The 22,869-nt window shown below is 36.3% G+C and overlaps 2 protein-coding genes across 2 annotated transcripts in view; both read right to left on the bottom strand.

Annotated features, from left to right (window-relative positions):
* Positions 1 to 68: 68 nt before the first annotated feature.
* Positions 69 to 10,555, bottom strand: LOC144443612 (uncharacterized). The gene is made up of 8 exons (XM_078133155.1): positions 9,148 to 10,555; positions 6,043 to 6,176; positions 5,300 to 5,345; positions 4,354 to 4,425; positions 3,697 to 3,767; positions 2,244 to 2,382; positions 1,806 to 1,875; positions 69 to 737 (listed from the first exon to the last, which is right to left on the bottom strand). Exons 1-8 carry the CDS (start codon positions 9,259 to 9,261, stop codon positions 655 to 657), a joined length of 729 nt encoding a protein of 242 aa, XP_077989281.1. The 5' UTR covers positions 9,262 to 10,555; the 3' UTR covers positions 69 to 654.
* Positions 10,556 to 19,081: 8,526 nt separating this feature from the next.
* Positions 19,082 to 22,869, bottom strand: part of LOC144443044 (NBAS subunit of NRZ tethering complex-like) — a 37,787-nt gene continuing 33,999 nt past the window's right edge. Inside the window, exons 57-59 of the mRNA XM_078132417.1 lie at positions 22,463 to 22,598; positions 21,522 to 21,650; positions 19,082 to 21,091 (exon numbers count right to left, since the gene is read on the bottom strand). Coding sequence (XP_077988543.1) covers positions 20,807 to 21,091; positions 21,522 to 21,650; positions 22,463 to 22,598 — 550 coding nt within the window. The 3' untranslated portion in view covers positions 19,082 to 20,806. The remainder of the gene's footprint in view (positions 21,092 to 21,521; positions 21,651 to 22,462; positions 22,599 to 22,869) is intronic.

Here is a 22,869-nt window from a genome sequence, read left to right as displayed (position 1 = left end):
TTCGTGATAAGCTTAACTGTGACACAAACTATTACCATAATTATAAACAAATCTTTATTCATTCTGTCATCACCTCAAAAGAGTGACGTCATCAAGATGCTGTGACGTCATCTTGATATGAAAATGTTCAAATGACAATTATAAGAAATCCAAACAGTGAGGAGTTGTGACATGTTATGGTGTTGTACATGATATGCATTTTCAAATACACATTCTATAAACGGTGGTGCTGCGCTTCATGCGGCTCCCGAGCTTCACATAGTAGAGCGCCACCAATGGTCGGTGTGTGATTTATGTCATCACGATATCGTTCCCGGACATTGACGAGAAGTCGTCCCTCGCCATCGTTTTTGGTTTACAACATCAAAGGTATGGATCTTGATCTGTTTTTATAACAACATAACTTAAAATTTGACTCTACAGAGCCTGGCAATGCGAACAAAATGCACGTCATGGAGGCAATAACAAATTTTGAAAACGTAATGGATGAAAAAATACGTGTATGCGCTAAAATGTTCTCAAAGTAACACTTTTGTGAGTACGTCACTGGTTTTGGTTACTTTGATTCCCTCGCACCTTAACTAAATTAATTCAAATCACACCCTACACCATATGTATGTTATATTTATCACAAGAGGATAGACAGATGCATCGTCACATCTCCGAAAGTTCGGCAAGAAGTCGCTGATACTCAGCCGATACACGATTATAGGCTTCACGTTCGCTTTCACATTGCACTGTTTAAAAAAGAAAAAAAAACATTAAATTAATAATAAAATTAATGTATAATATAAACATTGGTTGGCATTTTGGACGGTAATTATAAGAGCAACAAACTGTACGTGTTTGCATTGTTATGGAATGCCCCAGACATACATCATTTGTATGATCACTTACAAAATGGAAGCTCAACATTCTAACTTAAAAAGGAAAATATCGTTTAGCATACATAACTTAGTTGTCGAAATAGTTTAGCATACATAACTTAGTTGTCGAAATAGTTTAGCATACATAACTCAGTTGTCAAAATCGTTTCCAATGAAAGAATGTGTACCATTGAACTTATTTTTATAAACGGGTTATTTCTTTATGGGATAATGGTTCATTTAGCTGCCCATCTCACAGAACATGTCACAAACAAGCAAACAAACACACACACATGCATGCACACACACATACACACACACACACATGCACGCGCATGCATGCATACATACATACATACATACATACATACATACATACATACATATATACATACATACATACATACATACATACATACATACATACATACATACATATATACATACATACATACACACACACAAACAAAATATGCATGAGTAAATATTTTAATGGACATACCATAATCACACGAATAATAATGTATATAAGGGCCTGTATACTATTACAAATAGTAAGATAGTATACAGTTGCTATACACTTTGTCATACGTTGATATGTAGGACAAAGTAAATAGAAGTTGAAGCTGTCTTTTTTTTTATTTCAATACAGGCCCGTATATAAGTATATAGATAATTGTCCATATATTTACAGAATTTTCATTTATTCACGCATATTTTGTTTTGTGTATGTTTATTTATTTATCTATCCGCTTATTTGCATATTTGTTTGTAACACGGTTCCTGGGCCCATCCGATAAAGATTACACACAGAAGTATACTGAATATCACATGTTGAAGATTACACACAGAAGTATATATACTGAATATCACATGTTGAAGATTACACACAGAAGTATATATACTGAATATTACATGTAAAGACAATCAAACTCTTACTTTCTAAATCCTCAATAATATTTTCCAATTCTGTATTTCTTTCCTCAGTTTCGTTTGCATGCTTGTCAACCTAGACCAAAAGAAAACAAAACTTGCGATTAAAATACATTCTTGCAGCGAAATAAAAACAAGTGACGTGATTCTTGTACAAACCAGAGAAGATACAACCCTGGTTAAAATGCATACATGATTTTAGAAAACTGGTTTATTTCCCCATGTCCGTTAACAGCCACATCTCTGACATTCATGACTCAATTTCAAATAGCCGACATTTGTCATATTTCAAGAAGACAGAGACATCATCTAAGTGCCTACCCCCATATTATCATTAACCAGTGTGTAACGTCTTTTTAATCATCAAGCAACCAGATGGCCAAGGAGTTTAGTAACAACAAGACTACTGCCCTCTACCCTCAATACACATTAATAATAACATGCCTCTTGGAACTTTTCTTCTAATTTATTTAATTTTGAGCTATTGCTAGCATCTCTTCCCGATGCAGTGGATTCGCTGATCTCAAGAGATCTGAGATTGTTGCCAACCAGAGTTAATTCCACTTCGAGCTCCTCCACTCTTCTGTAAAAAAAATGATATATATGGAATAATTCTACCTGAAACACACTTTTCTTGAAGTCAACAAACAAATAAATTCGAGTGCCGGGTTCACACGTACATTGGAAAATACAACCACATTCAGTTTCAATAATCACATGTTTGAAAAAAATCACATTCAACCCAGTAATGTCAACAAAAACTTAGAAAATTTACATCTGTCAAAATAGTGTAAGCTTGAGCTTGGTAATTTGACTTTCGTGTTTACTGTACGTTAAACATGTACTCTTTAAGCTAGGTATACGTGCTAACGTCGGACAGAATTACATTTGTACTATATTTCTCATAATACACCATTCAAGATGGTGTATTGCACATGGGATATCAAACATGTACCACACACACACACACAAAAGCCTGTCTTTTTCTGAGGTTCGATTGAAAGTTATATTTTGAAATTAGCTTCTACCAAGTAGTGGTACTGAATGCTCCCATGAATAATGCATGATATCTGCACTGCGGTAATTATTTGTGCTTAAGAGTTGCTGCAGTAACTGTTTCGTAAAAGTCTGTTCGAAACTTTCATTCATTTACTATAGTATACCAAGTCGCAAGAGCAGCAGTATATTTTTTGAAATACCCGACGCATACACAAAAGAAACAGGCGCAAAATAAACGAACAGAGGAGTCGAGTAGTACAGTATGGCGTACCAGCAAATCAACTCCTCGTCCTTGTTGTCAGATTCTATAGCTAATCACACATTTGGCAATGTGTAAAATGTGTCACATACCACTACAGGGAGCAACTTTGCTTTTACTTTCACTGACAAAAATGGTGGCGTTGTCTATATCAACTTAATAACGATGGTGTTAAGGGGCGAGATCAATAGTTCAATATATAGGATAAAAAACTAAATTATTCTACTTTGGGGAGGGGGGTTCAGCCACTTTAGTTCTTATCCTACAAAATCAATTTTACTTTCAATGAATCTGTTTTATACACCTGAATACAAATATATATACACAAAATGTCTTCAATTTGAGATATGGAATTATTTTCGCCATAGTAAATGCTTAGTACTAAAATACAGTAAAATGTCAAGAAAAAGAACTCACTGATTTCGTATTCATACCAAAACATACTACATGTACTACTACACAGATACGAAATATTTTGCTGTCTGAAAGAATTTTCAATTTAGTTAGAAGGGGTTGAGGTGGTGAGTCTGAGGCGTAAGTATGTATTTTTTTATCCTGGCACTGAACTATTGATCTCGCCCCTAACAAAGTTCCCTCCAAGATTGTGAAGTTATCGCTCTAAAATTATACATTACTTACGCGTCTGCGGTTTCTAGTCTCTCCTCGGCCTCGTCAAGGCGTGCCTCCTTTTCTGTTACTGCATCAATTACCTAAATGAAAGTACATACCGAATAGAAAATAAAATTAAAATTACTGAGTACAGAAAAGTTTGTTTATATCGAAATTTGTTTACATGTAAAAATTGCATGCGTGTGTGCGTGCGTGTGTTGGCATGTGTGTGTGTGTCTAGATGCATTCCGAATAGAGGGGTAAACCTATAATGCTTGTGGTGCGCACACTGTATCCATACTTTGAAAAAAAGATTTGGGTTCAGTGGTTACTATGGTAACTAAGCTATGTGATTAGTTTCTATTTCCCACATATTCCCTCACTTGGCCTAGGTTGAGAACCATTATTAAAAGTGGTATGAGGTCAGACACATATTCATTAGCAAAGTTACTTTAATTGGCTACTGTCTCACGACAAATTTGAAATCTGACATGTAGCCTTAGCATCATATACTATAGATGTTTTGTGATCTGAAGTGGTCGAGATTATTTTAGAGAATATGATATCTATGAAACCTCACAGACAACTTCATGTTGGTTGTTTGGGATCAAACATTATCTGTCCTGGAAAGTAAACTAATTTACGAATAGAGATCGTATACTTTCTACTTGGTAATGACGGCATTACCTCAACATAATTTTTTTCTTCTTCAGCCGCCCGTTGAGTTAATTGTTCCAGTTCAGTCTCAAGGCGGCTTATCTGTAAACAGGAAAAAAAGTTCATTTTATCTCTTACATTATCTAGGTCACATTCAAAATGGATCTATTATCTCAATAATAGATCCATGTATTCACAAACACCGCCGGAGGGTGTTGAGAATTGGGGAGATGTACTTAAAATGCTGGGGATGTGTGAAGGGATACCACAGGGAACAGGACGACTAAATAATTTTGTTCTCGCGATTTTTCAAATTTCTAATATTATTTTCTTATTTTCTATATACATGTATTTCAAAATGTTGCCATCACACTTATTGTTTCCTCTGACTGCTTTTTCCTATTTCCTACAGTGTTCTTCCATTAGTGGACCAGTAGACGTTTACACTCACTGCGTAACGTGTTAATTGTACAAATAGCCCGTGAGTTTAATGACAGACAAGTGGCACGTCTTACTTGTGAGTGGTTTGATCTAGGATTAGGCCTGATAAAAAAATTGTGTTGTTCTGATTACGCCCAATAATAGAATAGGTGGGGTAGGTAGATTTTTTATTTCATTTTTTTCGTATTTTTTTTTCATATGTGAGTGTCCAGTTCAAGTAGTTATGTATTCCGTTGTTTTCCATAATTATGGTTTCTGTGCTATTACTTATGGTTTCTTCTCATTGAAATGTACAGCCATTACAAATTGGAAGTTTTATACTATCAGTTCACATCCACTATTTCTTGCGAGACTTTACAATTATTGCAAATTTTCATTTTTTTTCTCGAATACGTAAAAAAAAGTTTAGGATGCAGTGAAAACTAGGCGGGGGTCGGGAAACTGGAACCAAACAATTTATTTGGTAGGCCTTAGCAATCTACAAATTAATGCAAAGTTGGTAAACTCTGATAAGACAATGTTTTATGAACTTTACCTTGTCAACATCGGCCAACTCCCTGTTTTCAAGCACTTTAGTTGCCCTGTAAAGAAATACAGTAGAAAATCATAATCAGTTGCATTGTACAAGTTATACATACATATATACACACACACACACACATACATACATACATACATATATACACACACACACACACATACATACATACATACATACATACATACATACATACATACATACATACATACATACATACATACATACATACATACATTTTGCATAAAAACTGATTTTTTGGGGGTATTTTAGGCAATACGAACTTCAAATTTTCATAAATATGGTACATACATTGATCATAACATCAATGAAATAATAGAGAATATGTTGTTCATGGTTCAAAGAATCAATAGGACAGTACAGTGCGTGATCAAGGTCCGTAGTAGACGGGTCGAAACGGCGCATTCGTTCCAATTTATCATTCCAAAGTCATCATATTGTACTCTCCAACAATGATTCATATCACGCCTTTCTGTCGTTACGGGACGCATTTGATTTACATCTGGTATACGCTTACAATTACATATGTGTTATATTCTAAATAGATCCAGCATTTGACAATTTGTAGGAAAATGCATACGTGAAGTGGATTTAGAGGAAGGTCGAGTGAAGCATTTGTCACAGGTAAAACTTACCAGATAGTTTTATTAATATTTTACTATTGTGACGTCTTTGGAAACGTAATACGCTCCCATCTGCCTATCTAGTTTAATACATACCTCTCATTTTCATCCGCCGATTTTTCAGCTTCATTTAATTTTTCCGTTGCAGACGATAAATGAGATTCGGCAGCGTCAAGATCATCTTCTAGACTCGACAGATCTTTCATTAATTTTTGAACTTCCTCCTCGGTCTAAAATAGAAATACAGGTATAAATGACACTGGATTTATGTATGAATTGATTCTCATCACAGCATATTCATTCAATGTATGGTTAATATGTATCTTATATCTCTACTGTATGGTGGCTTAACTTCGAATGAAAATGTGTCCAGTTAAAACGGGTTATAACTGGTTATAACTGGTTGGATTAGACAAGGTATGAAGTTCGGTGAGACTGGCCACAAGGTTTATGGACACAGGCAATGAATATGTCATACGATCGTTATTTTGACAGATGAATATAAACTAGCATGTTGAGTCATAGTAGCATGCTCCATTCTACTAATACAGTTAAAAACATCATAAAGTTAGTAGATTGTATGAAAAAGTCGTTAAATTTTAAACCCTGGACGGTTAGCATTCACACTCCACCAAACATTTAGTCTCACTGCCAGACTCGTGACCACCGTCCGCTTTGTATACGTAAGCTTCACCGCACGGCTTGCAAAGCTAATGAACGATATAGTCACGAGTCTGGCAGCGAGACTACCAAATATTGTACCCATGATAACATTCGCCAAGAGATACATATACTAGCTTGACCTACTATTTAATTGACCATAGACCCTACACGACCTAGATTCGATATGATGTTTGCTTGCTCATGGTTTGCTGTAAGTTCATGTATTCATGGAGGTACAATGCAGTGCCAATCAACTTGGGTGGATGAAAATAAAATTCAAAATACCCAGCTTGTCAGTGACAACACAACACAAACCATACAGTGAGATCAAGGTTAGTCTATTGTATCTGTAATACTAGTCTGTTTATCAAACTGTAACCACAACCTTGTGACCAATTTCACTGAACTTGATATTCCGTCAAATCGAAAGTGCAAGCTCAAACAAATTTCCCTGTAAATAGTGGTGTGTTGGCAACTTTATTGAGTTCTCTATTTTTTTTCTACATAATGATATAAATATCTATGAAACCACTTCATTGTAAAGTTGTTAGGTAATATGGACTGTGCATTTGTTGACCAAGATGAAAACTTATACAGTCATTCAAATTTTCCGACAATCCTGTTCATACATATTTGATATGGCCATGGATCTATAACTCACTTATGGATCGATAGTATGGTAAAAACATGCAATTATTGTACAAGTCCAACAAATAAATATTCACTTTGTTTCTGCGGTGATAAGAGGGGCTGTGATTACATTCATTTACACCCTCATTCACAGACAACTAAGACGAATACTTGTCTGTGCCTAAATGTACATGAAATCATGTTTTATTAGAGGATGTTCATCCTGTCCATGGTTACATAAAGGAGAACGCATTATGCATAGGCTATTTTTGTGGCTCGTTACCATTGCATTGTTATGTAAATGTGGTCGCTTCCGGATAACAATGCATTGTTCCAATTTGTGGCGTGGCACAAGAACAATAATCATGGCCGGGGTATGAAATCACTGTGCTTTAATCATCTTTAACCTCATCACTAGAGAAAAGTGGTTGTTTATGCGGAATTTCATACTTTACCACACACCCGAAAGAAAAAGTTGTGCAATCTATCAGGCGCCAGTAATTAAGACAATCACACTTTGGACTTTGACATTCATATTTCACCAGTGTATTAGATTTAGGTACAAACAGAAAAATGAATCAACAAAAAAGTGAATTTTACATGACATGCTGGCAAAGAAGCTGGACAATTGGGCCCTCCACCAAAGCCCGTCTCAACACAACCCGACCCGAGCAACCATCGCAACATGTTTTTACAATAATGACACGTTTTGTTATTGCTAGCAAATATGGCGCCTTATTTTATTCTATGGATAACTGCGACTAGTAGAAGGCATGTATGACAGAGAAAAATATCAACCATTCTTATATTTGTTTTATTTTCGCCTTTAATATTATATTTGAATACCCATATCCATAATTATCTGAAGTTACTGAAAAGTCATAAGAGGATAGTGTTATGATTTGGATTTGACTGCAAGGTCAAAATGGTGGGCAAACTGGATCCCTAAAACTTCTAAATAGCAGTAAATCTTCAAATCATGAAAGGGGTGGGGTTCTATCGCTATATGAAATAGTTATACCACTTAAAAATAATCACAGACCCTAGCCTCCACCAATGGGTCTATGGCTATGCTATAATGTACGGTGTAAAATCCCATTAAAAGTCATTGAACAGTCTGGGTTACCAATACCACAGACCATGCCTGTGTGCCAATACACGCTATCCGATGGACAGGGCGTGGTCGTCATCGTTTCTCCAAGTTTTGTAATAACTGATACTTCAAGAAGTGTAGTACGAACCAACATTGATAGAGGTAATGTGGATGAATCTACCTCCATGACCATGTATACTGTTTGGTACACGGCATTTAAAATGCAAACTATCACGATAGATCCATGGGAAGCAGGACACCTGGACCCTTTGCCATCTCGACCCCCGTCATCTCGACCCTCTATTGGGACCATAGTCATCTCGACCCTTACACCCCGCTCAAAATATCAAACAAGTATCTTTATCCTACTTAGTTCGAATGTCTATAGTGTACCATAAACCTCACATGGCAGCTGTGGTATAAATGTACTGAGTAGGCCAGTATGCGGAATGTGCCGTCGTAGACCTATTGTCGGTGGTGTCTGCACTCTCTCGTGTGTTCGGTTCGGTGTCACGGGTGTGTTCATAAGGCGTCATAAGTTTTAGGTTCACAACGATTCCATCATTCTGAATTCCAAAGATATTTTCTTCAAACTCGACTGCTTTCTATACCGTTACTTAAATATGTGTTTGTATTATTTTGTGAAAGCTTCTATCAAAGGGGTCGAAATGACCAGGGTGTGAGGGTCGAGATGTCAAGTACTATTCCAATAAAGGGTCGAGATGACGGGGGTCGAGATGGTAAAGGGTCCAGGTGTCTAGAAGCCGATCCATGCACGATGTGAGACACGGTACAATATGTAGGGAGCTACTTACACTGTCCGCTTGTGCGTTTTTGGCATTCAACTCGTCTTCAGCAGACTGTGCTTGTTTCTCCGCTTCTTCAAGGGTGGCTTTTAGCGTCGCCATTTTCTTCTTTACCTGTTCCATTTTTGATTATACAGAGTCTTGCGATGCTCGTCTACACTGAATAACACCGTACGTAAAATGTTATCTGCACGTCACAACGAATGCCATCTACATAATAAGAGGGACTGTGCTTTAACACATCGAGCAATGTTCTATTGAAAATCTGGTGGTTAATCTACATGTGCAAGAATAAATCTACATGTACATTATGTTTAGTCAATAGGGACATTATGTATGTAACATACACGTACATTTGGAACGAAGGATCGACTTTATACATTACATCGTTTGGAGGACTAGTACACTGCTATCCATATTTACAATGATTTACCGGACAAGCTAGGACTGTTTCTCACTCCTCTCCATGTATGTTCAAGGAAAACACAAAGCATTCGATCATGCTTGCCATGGCAAAATAAGGCTGGGGAATCGTGTTTACAATGGTTTTGATGCTATTGAATAGTTAGGCTCGTTAATGATGTCCTGTTATTATGTTAAAAAAGCATAACCAGGGTTACTGGCTGTTTGACATCTCAACATGTCTTGACTCGAAATATAGTGAAGACGAATAATGTCAAATGTGACGTAACGATCTAGAAAAAGGAAAATTTTCACATACTTTCAGAAGAATAGACGCCAAATTGACCAAACACATCTCAAGTCTAAGATATGTTAGTCTACTATATATAGTATAGAAAACAACCCATGCTTCGCATTAGATATACAATAGTTGTTGTGTTACTTGTGTTGCAGTTTCTCAAGCACAGAATTGTTTATGTTGTAGGGCTTTGTTAAGACACCATATCTGCCACGTCTGCCTAGTAAAGGACCGCTGACATTACTATTTTATTATAGTATTTCAGCAATTGTAACTGCCATTTTGTATGAAATTTCCCTCGCCCTTCCGAATTAAAAACAAATCAAAATGGTAGTTTATGATCGATGAAATAAAAGTAACGTCAGCCGTCTTTCAATACTACAGGTAGGCTAACATCTGCTATGGTACACGATATCTCATCCCGAAATCACGTACGTTGAAACTTTCTATATGCTCTGTTGCTGATATTAAATGTGCATTTCCCAAAGGGCATTGTTATGTAAGAATTAAGTCTTTCGGTCACTTGCATAATGAGTTAAAAATCGGTTTTAATAGATCCACTGATACAATGTATGAAGTATCAAATTAGAGTGTATGAGTATCACGTGCTGAGTCGATTGTTGGCTTTCAGTTCTAACTGTCACTAGAAGAATACATTTTTGGCTAAAAGGAAGAACACACAACATATTTCTCTAATATCTATACTGCTCTTGTTTGAAAATGGGAGATAGAGAGAGAGAGAGAGAGAGAGAGAGAGAGAGAGAGAGAGAGAGAGAGAGAGAGAGAGAGAGAGAGAGAGAGAGAGAGAGAGAGAGAGAGAGGGGGGGACGACTTAAATGATATACAAGCAGTCTTCAGTTTCAGAGGCCTCGTCACATCTAAACAACTGACGACATCATCTTCTGCCTTTCAAATATTTCGCTGGCCTTTTTGTAAAGCGCTATGTCATAATATAATGCTTCTGCAACCTCGTCATCTTGCCTCAATTTCGCCTGAAGATCTTGTTTCAGTTCGGCAAGAAGGATCTTATCCTCATCGTTCCTTTTCGTGCCTGCCACGTGAATTGCCAGTACATCGCCCTCAACGGTACAACTGTCAACGAATGGGTAATTGTATGTTTCCTCCAACATTGAAACAGTTGACTGCAGATCTTCTGTTATTCCGATAACGGTGAACCAGTTCTCTAGATTTTCAATGAAATAGCGAAGTAGAACCTCCTTTTCTCTCATATTCAAATTATAGTCTAAATATGTTCTGTGAACTTGCCAGCATGGTACAGACACATTTTGGTTTTGTATAGTTTGGAGTCCAGGAAATTGTCTTTTTATGTATTTTGTGTAACCTATACTCATATATTTCGATTTACATAACTCAACATCATTAAACAGTTGTTTGAAAAGATGGTTGCCAACGAATAATGCCCACTCTTTGACTGATGTGTATCGAGTTCCAAACGGAAGGCAAAGACGGTTCCTAGGTGCGGTGAGGTTGCAGGCGAGGTAATGTGAAACCATACGGGTATATGTGTCTCGAACAATAGCGAAGTAAGAGCACGGGGTTGAGATGTGATTGCATACACCAAATGCATAACCACCCTGATAAACATGAACACCCTGTCGCTGGATGTTTGATAGCTCATTAAAAATTTTCTCAAAATAAGCACCGCCAACCAATCTGGGTGGTGCAAAGCCAGTCGAATTTGCCACCGCCCGCAAACATGTCTTCATCATTTGACCACCGCATTTTTGATGGTGCACAAATACTAATGTCATGTCTTCAGTTGATTGAAGACCACGCCCTCTATTGTTGGTATAGTAGTTGGGAATGGTATTTCTGCGTGAAAGCCAAGGGTACCTGAGCAGTAGATTTTTGAGTATCGCAACAGATTGCGGCTCCGTTAATATTCCGATCCTTTTCTCGACGGACTGATCGTATCTTCGCTGAGAAGTTCCACTGCTATGTGACAAGAAATGCACAAATAGTATTGTTCCTAATACGTACAGAATCAGAGAAAGACAAGATACCGAACAAACATGCCTCACACGACTGATCCGAAAATGCACCATTCTAGAAATCTGTGTAGAAAAATAATAGTAAAAATTGTGAGTAACATATATTATCTTATCTTAAGGTTGGGATCAAAATTTACGGCCGTGGGGGGGGGGGGGGGGCGCTGGGGAGAAATAATTTTGGTCGATTTTTTTTTCGCCCCCTTCGCGCTTTCTCTAAATTCATGCCCCAACCCCAAATAAACCCAAGGATTTGCGTAACCCCCTCCCCGCCACACATATTTTAATATGTAATTATACAGTACCCACCCACTTCAGAGGTGGAAATCAACTTCAGCGTCCATACATAACAATGAGAGATTTCTTTAGAATGGGTTTTGCGAAAAGGGGTCTCACATTGGGCTGTGCTTGGAGATACTTAGACCTCAGGGTTTTATGTTTCAATCTTGATTCTGGGCAGAAACAACACCCCCCCCCCCATGATAGCTAGTGGGGAGGGTATGCACTTTACAAAAATAAGGACATGTACGAGGCCATTTAATGGCATAACATTTAAAACCATACACATTATCGAAAGCCATAAAGTACTTTAATTTACTCGATAAACGACTGCTCCTGAGCTTTAAGTGGTTCCAGGTCCCAACGAAAGGTGTCAAGTGTGTTTGAACCCTATGGTGAGCGAAGAATGAATGGCGCATGTCAGTAGAAATGCATCGTTAATTGACATACTGTCATCAGCAAACGTCTTTGACCTTTCTCATGTTTGTAGGATGACTCCTCCTCCAGTCCGTTTAAACTAAAATCAGGTGGGGACGTGAGGACGTCAGCATGTTTATATGAACGCTGCAGGAGTAGCACAAACAATCTGTGCGATCGTTGGGACCTAGACTAGACTAGGGATAGTAAATGGAGTACATTGAGTACGTAATATGGTGCCAGTTAGTACCTAGACTAGTAGACCTGTCCACTTTGTATCTGTGTAGTAGACCTGTCCACTTTCTTAGTATCCTGTGTAGTAGACCTGTCCACTTTGTATCTGTGTAGTAGACCTAGTCCACGTACTTTGTATCTGTGTAGTAGACTTGTCCACTTTGTATCTGTGTAGTAGACCTATCCACATTGTATCTGTGTAGTAGACCTGTCCACATTGTATCTGTGTAGTAGACCTGTCCACTTTGTATCTGTGTAGTAGACCTATCCACATTGTATCTGTGTAGTAGACCTGTCCACATTGTATCTGTGTAGTAGACCTGTCCAATTTGTATCTGTGTAGTAGACCTGTCCACATTGTATCTGTGTAGTAGACCTGTCCACATTGTATCTGTGTAGTAGACCTGTCCAATTTGTATCTGTGTAGTAGACCTGTCCACATTGTATCTGTGTAGTAGACCTGTCCAATTTGTATCTATGTAGTAGACCTGTCCACTTTGTATCTGTGTAGTAGACCTGTCCAATTTGTATCTATGTAGTAGACCTGTCCACTTTGTATCTATGTAGTAGACCTGTCCACGTACTTTGTATCTGTGTAGTAGACCTGTCCACTTTGTATCTGTGTAGTAGACCTGTCCACTTTGTATATGTGCAGTAGGCAACTAGAACTGATGTTATCTCAATGTCACGTGTTTCTCAATGGGTGTCATCCTTTGCGTATTCAGATATATTATATGCCACTCTCTTTAACCATGGATGTACGTAGATGGTACTTTCATGCTAGCTATGAACTCACTGTATATAGACATACAGCCCGGTGTAATTAAGTGTATATCACAAGTGCCCTGAATACTATTGTGTCCACTTAAAAATCCTATAGTACATAGTTGAGAGCATCACCATTCAGCACCCACTGAAGCTTGGGTAATTGATTCACAAGCTGGTGAAATATAGATTAATACCTGCACTAGCATGGTTACATGCATAAAGGAATGTAGCTGGATTCGTAGTTTTTGTCGACGCTATCTGTATTTAATTTATCGTGGCTTCCCATAAGTTTTTCCTTGTATATGCTGTTGATATTGTCAGAAATGATACTTAAATGACAAGACTGTCAAATAACTCACTGTGATTAACGTTGATGATGAATTACGTTTTAAAATATTTCACCTCGTCGTAACATGTTCCATGACACGGTCATGTTTTTTTTGAGAAGGGGCCAATATTTCGTGACAAATTAACTATCAAATCAATGGGTGACATTTTTTAGAAGTTCATGTACAACAGATAATAAATTGTATATAATCAAATTTGATGAAATTATCAACCGTTTTTCACAAAATGCAAGGAAAATTCTCAAAAAAGCAACCATCACCTACGAGAACTCACGCCTGTGATCAAAGAATAAAAAATGAACATTTGATGACATCCCAAAATGATCAAATTATGACGAAATGAATATTTAAAAAATATTTATCAATTGTTAATGTCACCCTCGTAATGAAATCTGAAGTAAAAACGAGTAACATGTACTTACCTTTTTTGGAACTGTTGTCAGGTGTTACATACACGTTTGTTTTCTGCAATCAGCAGCCGTGACGACATTTGACGTAGTGTGACAAATTGTATACTTTTCAATATTTGACTGACTGCTCAAAATCTGATGTGAAGAGGGAGGGTGGGTGATTAATTTCCACTATATCCTTCGCACTCGCCATGGCATGATGGGAGATTCCTTTCGTCACGCAATGTTCGGTTACATTGAATATCACTTTGCATTGTTTCAGTAATTATGATTGAAATTATCTAGTAACCGAAAGAAATATGAATAGTTGAATATGAATAGAACTACCGTGTGATTTTGACAGCAGCTGCACGAACCAGTGGCTGGCCATGGAGTGTGTTACTCAAATCCTATAATCATGTGCTCATTGAAATCCAATGAGCGACAAGTCAACGCTTGTGGATAGTGTCACGAATTAAACCGACTGTATCTATAGAAATGCGTTATCCTGAATGTACAAGTGGATTGTAATTCCATGTAATTCCATTTTTCATCTGAAAATCATTTAAAAGCGCACACAAAATAATATGTATAAGTCGTGTCCTGAAACACATGCATGTATGTATTTACATTCGGGGTCAAGAAACTAATCGCAACAAAAGGATCACCGTCCCATGGTCCTATTGGTTTTATAACAAAGTGCAATCCTGATTGTACGACAACAAGTCACGTGTGGTAAATTATGTTCCCTGCGTTTGCATTATTAAACATGATGTCATCCTTCACTATTTTCATGGCACATGGTCACTAATAAACTGTAACGTTATTTACCAGATCATGCATGCCACTTTCTTGTTTGCCAATGGCGAACCCCTATAGCCCTAGCTAAAAACACATACATATTTGACGGAGGTTTTTGCGAAAACCAAGGATGTTGCAGCAAGGACAAAGAGTGCACTACTGGTATTCTTGAGCACAACAAGAGTTACAGTCATCTTCATAGGTAGATGAATAAAAGATAACCATGATGGTACAATGTAATGTTTGTTCCTGAACATTATGTAAAATCATAAATTACAAACAAACGACTATATGGAAATACGATTACAGCCGAATACGGGTCTTGGCAGTGGTTATTTTCGCTAATTTTGACCAGCACTCAAAATGTTCCTTTCAGTGTAGTGACGTCAGCAATATCATGAACCTTTTAATTCTGATCATGACTTTTTTTTATATAAAAGTGAGTAATGTGTTTATAAGTATTTACTAGGTTTCTTAAAAAATGTATGTGTGTAATTTAGGTTATCATAATACAATGTACAGAAAGTCGACTACTATAATGTATAAAATTTCGTCTTTACTAGGGATACAGTGGATGCAGTGTTCCACTTCTAATCACTTGGCTTATATTTCTAGAAGACCCTTGATCAAAATAAGATATTAAAAGTACAATTCATAGCAGGACAAAGTCTACTTTGAGATATGTGAAGCAGAGAGGTTATTTCCCAATACTGACTTCTTAAACTAAATCATAACTAGCTACAGTCAAATTTGCAAGGACAGACAACTCCAGTATAAGAGTCAATATGTTCAGTAAATACTTACGATATAATTTCTCCTTGCATTTGGAGGGGGATTTGTATTAAGAAAGAATGTTCACATTATACCATTGTTCGCGAACATTACTTTACATGTAATTAAGCAATGGTAGCTGATAATCAAATATATTCTACCAACATCAACACTCTAATGCAGAGGAGAGATACAATATGCCAATCATTTTTTGGGAAAATATGCATTAGTAATGACAAATTAAATTATTTGATCAATCCAACCTCAACAAGGAAGACCCGTCACTCAAAAAAATATAGTATTCCCAGATGTAGAACCGAACGATTCAAAAACAGTTTCATACCACACGCTTTGTACAATTACCAATGATGGCTTGACAGAATGTTTTCGAGCTTGTATAGACCTTTTTAACAGTAATCAGTATATTTTTATGTCTTACCTTTCTTTAGCTTTGTAACCTTTCATTAGGAATCATTCTTAAACATTTTAGCCTTGCTGTCTGTACTCGTTTAGTCAGTGTTTTCCTGTGTATTTGCGATTTTAAATTGTATGATTTCAATCACCTCTTTGTGTTTGGTTGCAAAATAAAGATAATAATAATAATAATAATAATAAAAATTATATTGTTGGTTGGAACCTTATTCAATATTCACAAGTGTTTTAGTCCATATTTCGGTATATAAAGGAATACAGAGTTGCTGTCTGAGACAAAAGAAATACAAAACTATATCAAGATATGAACTGTATTCAGTTACTGTATTTGATACGCGATCTGTATTTTGTGTTTATCGCTATACAATGGGATTATATTGGAAACCATGCCAACCATACTTTTTTAATTCCATCAATCATCGGCGAGGACATCGACATAAATTCTACTCTCTGCTCATTGAGCAAATTCAACAACCACCACAGTATTAAAACTAACTAATCCGATTATAAAAATAACATGCACATTTTCCTGAGTGACGGGTTGTTGTTCGACACATTACAACATTTCGTAATTTTATGACTTAACCTCTCGAAACATCCAAGGTACTCAAAATATAAAATGATTGCTTTTGAATCGCAAATCTGAATGATAGTCACGAAAAATCAATATAATTGGAACACCTTTATTTGTATTTTATTTTGCATCAGTCAAACACACCATCGTCTGCAATTTATGCTTTAAAGTTGTCGCTGACTGTACAGTAATGTATTCTCGCAAACCATGGCATATTTTCCCGTGACACAACAACGGTGCCGTAAAGAGACTTGCGCTTTACGGCTATGCCGTTGGTTATGATTCATGTTGAGAGAATGCTGATGTCGAAAACGCAGTTTTACTTCTGTAGGGGTAATGTCACAAAGACAACATCCGTAGCAAATTGACAAATGGGGAAATTGAATCGAAAATCCACTCTATAGATAATGTTTCCCTATAAAACTTTTAAAAACACGAATTGGTTCGGTTATGGACACATAATATTATTGGCAACAAAAAAGAAACTGGCGTTTTTCAACTCCACGTAATAAGATATTTTGACACTGGAAACAGTTGCAATTTTGAGTTTTTTGACCTCTGTAAAGAAATTGATTGATGTGTATACTGCCACCTGCCTTTCTCAGGCTGGGGTAATGTTCACTTCAGAGCCATGCTTATAAACCAGCGCCTCTTCTTCTTCTGTGATAAAAAACCTCTTGGGCGGTGCACTAAAAGAGGGCGTGGTTTACGACGATGTTAAGAACAAATATTATGTGTGTATGCTCCCCGGGAATTTAAGTATAATAAAGAGCTGATAGTTTTGAGATATTTGACCAAGACACGTTTTAGACCTAATTTGCATATCACATGTGATCATCACATTTTGAACAAATCTTCATTTGGACATCCCCAAGAAAATACCCACCAACTCTAAGAACAATCTTGCATGTTAACTTTGTTTTATTTACCAAAACCACATTTTTTTACATTTATGATGCAATCATTTTCATTTAACAATTTTCCATTGACAGACCCTATGTAATGTCCTCACCGAACATCAAGGCAATTGGTCATGCATTTCTTTTACATACATACATACATACATACATACATACATACATACATACATACATACATACATACATACATACATACATACATACATACATACATACATACATACATACATACATACATACATACATACATACATACATACATACATACATACATACATACATACATACATACATACAAACAGATAAATCTGTAGTTTCCTTAGGAAACTAATTTCCATGAACATATACTTACCTGTATTCTTACATTTAGGTATTTATCCCCATCATCCCCAAACAGCCTAGCGAGACCAAAACTTGCCTAACTAGGAGGTCTTATCCCCAATACTCCAGTAAAAAATAACCGAAGCAGAAAGATAGATAGATAAATAAATAAATAGAAAGAAAGCAAGATACTAGTAGATAGATAGATAGATAGATAGATAGATAGATAGATAGATAGATAGATAGATAGATAGATAGATAGATAGATAGATAGATAGATAGATAGATAGATAGATAGATAGGTAGGTAGGTAGGTAGGTAGGTAGGTAGGTAGGTAGGTAGGTAGGTAGACAGACAGACAGACAGACAGATAGATAGACAGGCAGGCAGACAGACTTACAGACAGACAGACTTACAGACAGACAGACAGACAGACAGACAGATGGTGCGTGGTCCGGTGAATAACAGAAAACGACTGGTTCATCATATCCCAACTATTAAATACAAGGGAAGGATATAATTCGGATTGTGTGTATTATTTTCAGTCCAACAATGTAACAGTATTTAATGGTTACATATTCATGGAATCCCACTTTGTCAACTGTAGAACTCAGCCTGAGTTCAGTAAGCAATGCCTGAAAGATACAAACTGACTGGATACTTGTAGGCAATTCCATTTACACACATGATAAATGTAAAGTAGAATTAAGGGGTTGGTGTGGTGTTTCACTGATGGCAATAATATTTGTTTTACGTAAATATTGGCACATGTTAACCCCTAACCAACTAACAACAGAAGCACCACACACACACACACACACACACACACACACACACACACACACACACACTGGATCAAGTATCTAATTACATTGAACAGTGATAAGCAGCAAAAACAGGTTTCTGCTGAAATGATTAAACATGAACTTGATTTTAATTTGCTTGTCAATGAATTCTTTACTTTGACACTGATAAGCAACATGATTACTTGTACATTGTATACTTCTACATCCCAAGTGTGCTGGACACTTTTATAATAATTTATTTGGGGTTCAAGGCTGTCTGTGTCTTGTGCCCCATACGGGACAACCACACAATGTCGCACAAGCTCAACTTATAAAGGAACTTTGCTCTTTTTAGGACAAAACCCCCTCTTCCCAAACGAATGTTCACAAGTGTAACATCAAAATGTTTATATATATATATATATATATGTAAACTATGATAACAATTGGAGCGGTCACACCACTATGATAGATGCAGACATGGTCGTAAACACAATAAAATACTACTGGAAATCCAGCACTATATATCACATTAGAAGTACATTTTAATCAACTTATCAACATCTTAGTTGTATATGCAGAACCTGTTATCATTGAAGGCGTGAAAGTTTTCAAAATTTGGTTAGAATTGTGAAAATAAAGTTCAGCAATCGCATTGACACCAGACCCCCCTCCCCCCTAAATGAACGAAGTGTGTTTATAGAGCTTGTGTGACATTGTGCAATCTTTCCTTAGTGACATGCAATATTAAGTTGTTTCTTCTGAAACAAACATACTCAAAATTCAGGTTGATTACATCTGAATACTTGCTATTGTGAAATTTTTCAATTTTCTCTCTATGGAAAATGTCTTAGATGGCTAATGAACATATTTAACATAAATGTCACATAATCAAATAAATCTAGTAGTACTAGCACTACATTATACTTTATGATAGAAAATAGATCTTTTAAAATTTTAAACAATATAATATTTGTTAATCAACGATACATTAAAAGTGACACATATATTCTGCAAGTTAACTGAACTCAAAAATTTTGAAAAAAAAACCATCGTACATTATCACTAATGGGTTATAGTAACCTGGTTAATATTGAAAAGCTGAACTTCAGTTAACTCTACTGAGGTTGATGTGATACAGTTCATACTAACGTTGAAGGTCAAAGTCACCACTGAAGACAGTGTATTTGAATATCATAGAGAGCTGTATCTAAAGCACAATGCAAGGCTAATTATTCAGTGGCCTTGGATTTTGCACTATATGCCGGTAACTGTTATTAGTTTTAGTATTCACAGTAATTACACATATCATATTAATAATGGATCTGTTGTCGGGTTCCAAAATATATCATGTGCCTCCCCATACAGCGCTATGTATTCTGTACGTGTAGATGGTTTTGGATGAGCTACTCCGGGGGATGGTTGTGATCTGACCGTACCTTGAGTTTACAAGGGAAATCCTTCTGTCATCGATGGCATTTACTAAGTCTTTAAAGAGGTCAACATGTCTGTCCATCATTTCATGATGAAAATGTGATTTCAAATGTACTAAAGTCAAATGAAGCGTAAAAGTAACTACATATGCAACATCGTCTCATGCAATGTATCTTGGCACCAGAAAATCACCGACATTTTGATAACAGTCGGGTCAAGTGATTCTTTGTATTGGTTGATTTAGTCTATCACTGACAGTCATTTTTGAATATCCAGTAGTTAAGATTAATCGATTTTTGGCAAATCCCTCAACTGAATGTCAAGGTGTACGATACCTAAATCAGCTACGACTTTGGTATCACTGATATTAATATGAATTTCCTAATCTATCATTCACCTTATCATTAAAATTCAACTAATAGTGAGACAAAGGCTGTAAATTTAGTTTCATTTTAGCACTTTTATATTTAGATCACTTGTTTGCACATTATTTCTTAAACCATCTGCTCACAATACCAAGGGCTGTATCTAGGGTTTTCAATGCTGGATGGGTTCCTCTATGGGCTAACAACAAAGAACCTGCTTCACTGTCATAACCAGCTTCTTGCAGCTGATTGGCTAGTCTTTCAACATGTGACTTGGTTTCTTCATTCTGATTGGCTAGCAGATATTCAAATAATGGTGGATAGTATTGAGTGTTGATGATCTTTGCACCAATGTCACGGTCAAGGAACAGTTGGAACAGCTCATCATCATAGTTGTTTGGTCCAAACTGGAATTAGAGAAAACATTGACAGGTACTTTGAGGCACACTGTTGTTAGATAAGGATTTGAAACTACAATATGATGTAAAAAGCAAATAATGAGATTAAGAATCACAACAACTTCATCATTTGTGGTAATACATGAAAATCAATGTTTACTATGAGGAAGTCATATTTCTGTGACTGTAGTTCCCTTTATCTGAAATAAAATTGTACCACCTATGTGCATCATAAAAACAATAATCGATTTCTTGGTTGGCACATGGCTTTTCGCTCCACAAGCTGCATATGTATTACTATAGGCATATATATGTGACAATAAGTCAACCTTCTTGTCCAATTTTGATCCTGTAGCATGAAGTAAAATTCTCTTATAGGTACTGAGAATTGCACAAAATCCATGTATTTCAGACCAACTTCATGATAAAAACTACCTACCTCAGGTGGTTCATGCATAATTTCTATAGCTTTATGATAAAGCTCTTCATAGTCTGTGATAAGGATAAACTTTAATGCTGACAATGACTGGTTTTCATCCATCATCAGTAAATACACATGCTGTATACACTGTAGAGACAAAGCAATAGAACATCAAACTAAAACTCCTGCTTCCATAAACACTGTTACCTTTATGTGCCAAATACGGGTTAAAGTAGATTGCACCTCAGGCACTAATTTCCCTGGAAATCAAAGATCTTGTTTCTGGTCAGGGGTCTTCAAATTTTTTTTTTTTCAAGGAAATCATCAATCTTTTATTTCTCCCATAGAATTTAAAAACAAAATTTCCTTTGGCCATATTGGATTTAACAGTGACTAAATTTTGACTTCTATTTAAAAAATTTGTACCATGATCTCTGATTTTTTCTTATCTGAGAATTTTAACAACAAAAGTTCAATGCATTTATCAGACTCTCCTCTAGGATTACATCATTTGTTTCTCTTTGTATTGATTCATGTATAAGGAACAATGTGTTATATATTACATTATATCAGACTTTCAAATGTAGATTTTACATCTAGTCTGAAAGATGCAGTCCTTGGTCTGCTTATGTACCCACTTGCTATCCCATATCATAGCATGGGTTGGAGTACAAGTAACAACAATGATTGGCTACTTTGCATGATATTGTTGAAAAGGGCAGCCTATGGCTATTGTACAGCATACAATATGACTATAACACTATGTCTTCCGCCTGCTAAATATCTAAACTACATGTACTATCCCCGTAAACTCTTGTTTGGATAAAAAAAAAGTCTGAGAGGTGGCTATGTTTGTAGTAGTGTACTCAAGGCTGTAACTTACCACTGGTGAACACTATTGAGAGGTGGCCATGTTTGCTTCAAATTTCACAATTACAGAATTATACTTGACAATTTACCTCTTGACTGAGTGGTTGAGAAGGATGTATTGTCTTCAACACTGTCACTGCTTCTTCTCCAGTTTTCTCTTCATCTTTACATGTAACCATAGCAACTAGTAGCTGGACCCAAGGATGATTTGATGGATCATTTGTGCTGTCATGGAAACAAGACGATATTATCATGTAAAAGATGTATATCATAACAACACATCATAGTCATTTGATATCGATCACCAAAAAACCTCAAATATGTAACGCTATTAAATTTTGCGAAAAAACTCACAAAATAGACAATTTACATAATTTACAATGTAAATTCACAACATCAAAAAGACAGTTCATAATTTACAATATAAATTGATACAATAACATTTCAAATGAATTTGGACTTTATATAAAATTTCATCGCTTGAGGTACAATAATG

This window comes from Glandiceps talaboti, chromosome 12, assembly GCF_964340395.1.
Source record: "Glandiceps talaboti chromosome 12, keGlaTala1.1, whole genome shotgun sequence".
Classification (NCBI taxonomy): Eukaryota; Metazoa; Hemichordata; class Enteropneusta; family Spengelidae; genus Glandiceps; species Glandiceps talaboti.
The sequence above is the reverse complement of the archived record's forward strand: the minus strand, read 5'-3'. Positions and strand labels throughout refer to the sequence as shown.

Bases quoted from the DNA above. Each gene is read 5' to 3' on its own strand.
- LOC144443612 (XM_078133155.1), bottom strand. From the start codon at position 9,261: ATGGAACAGGTAAAGAAGAAAATGGCGACGCTAAAAGCCACCCTTGAA. The intron at 4,426-5,299 runs GTAAAGTTCATA...TCCTGTTTACAG, and splicing joins AGTTGGCCGATGTTGACAAG to ATAAGCCGCCTTGAGACTGA. The intron at 738-1,805 runs GTAAGAGTTTGA...TTTTTTAAACAG, and splicing joins TATTATTGAGGATTTAGAAA to TGCAATGTGAAAGCGAACGT.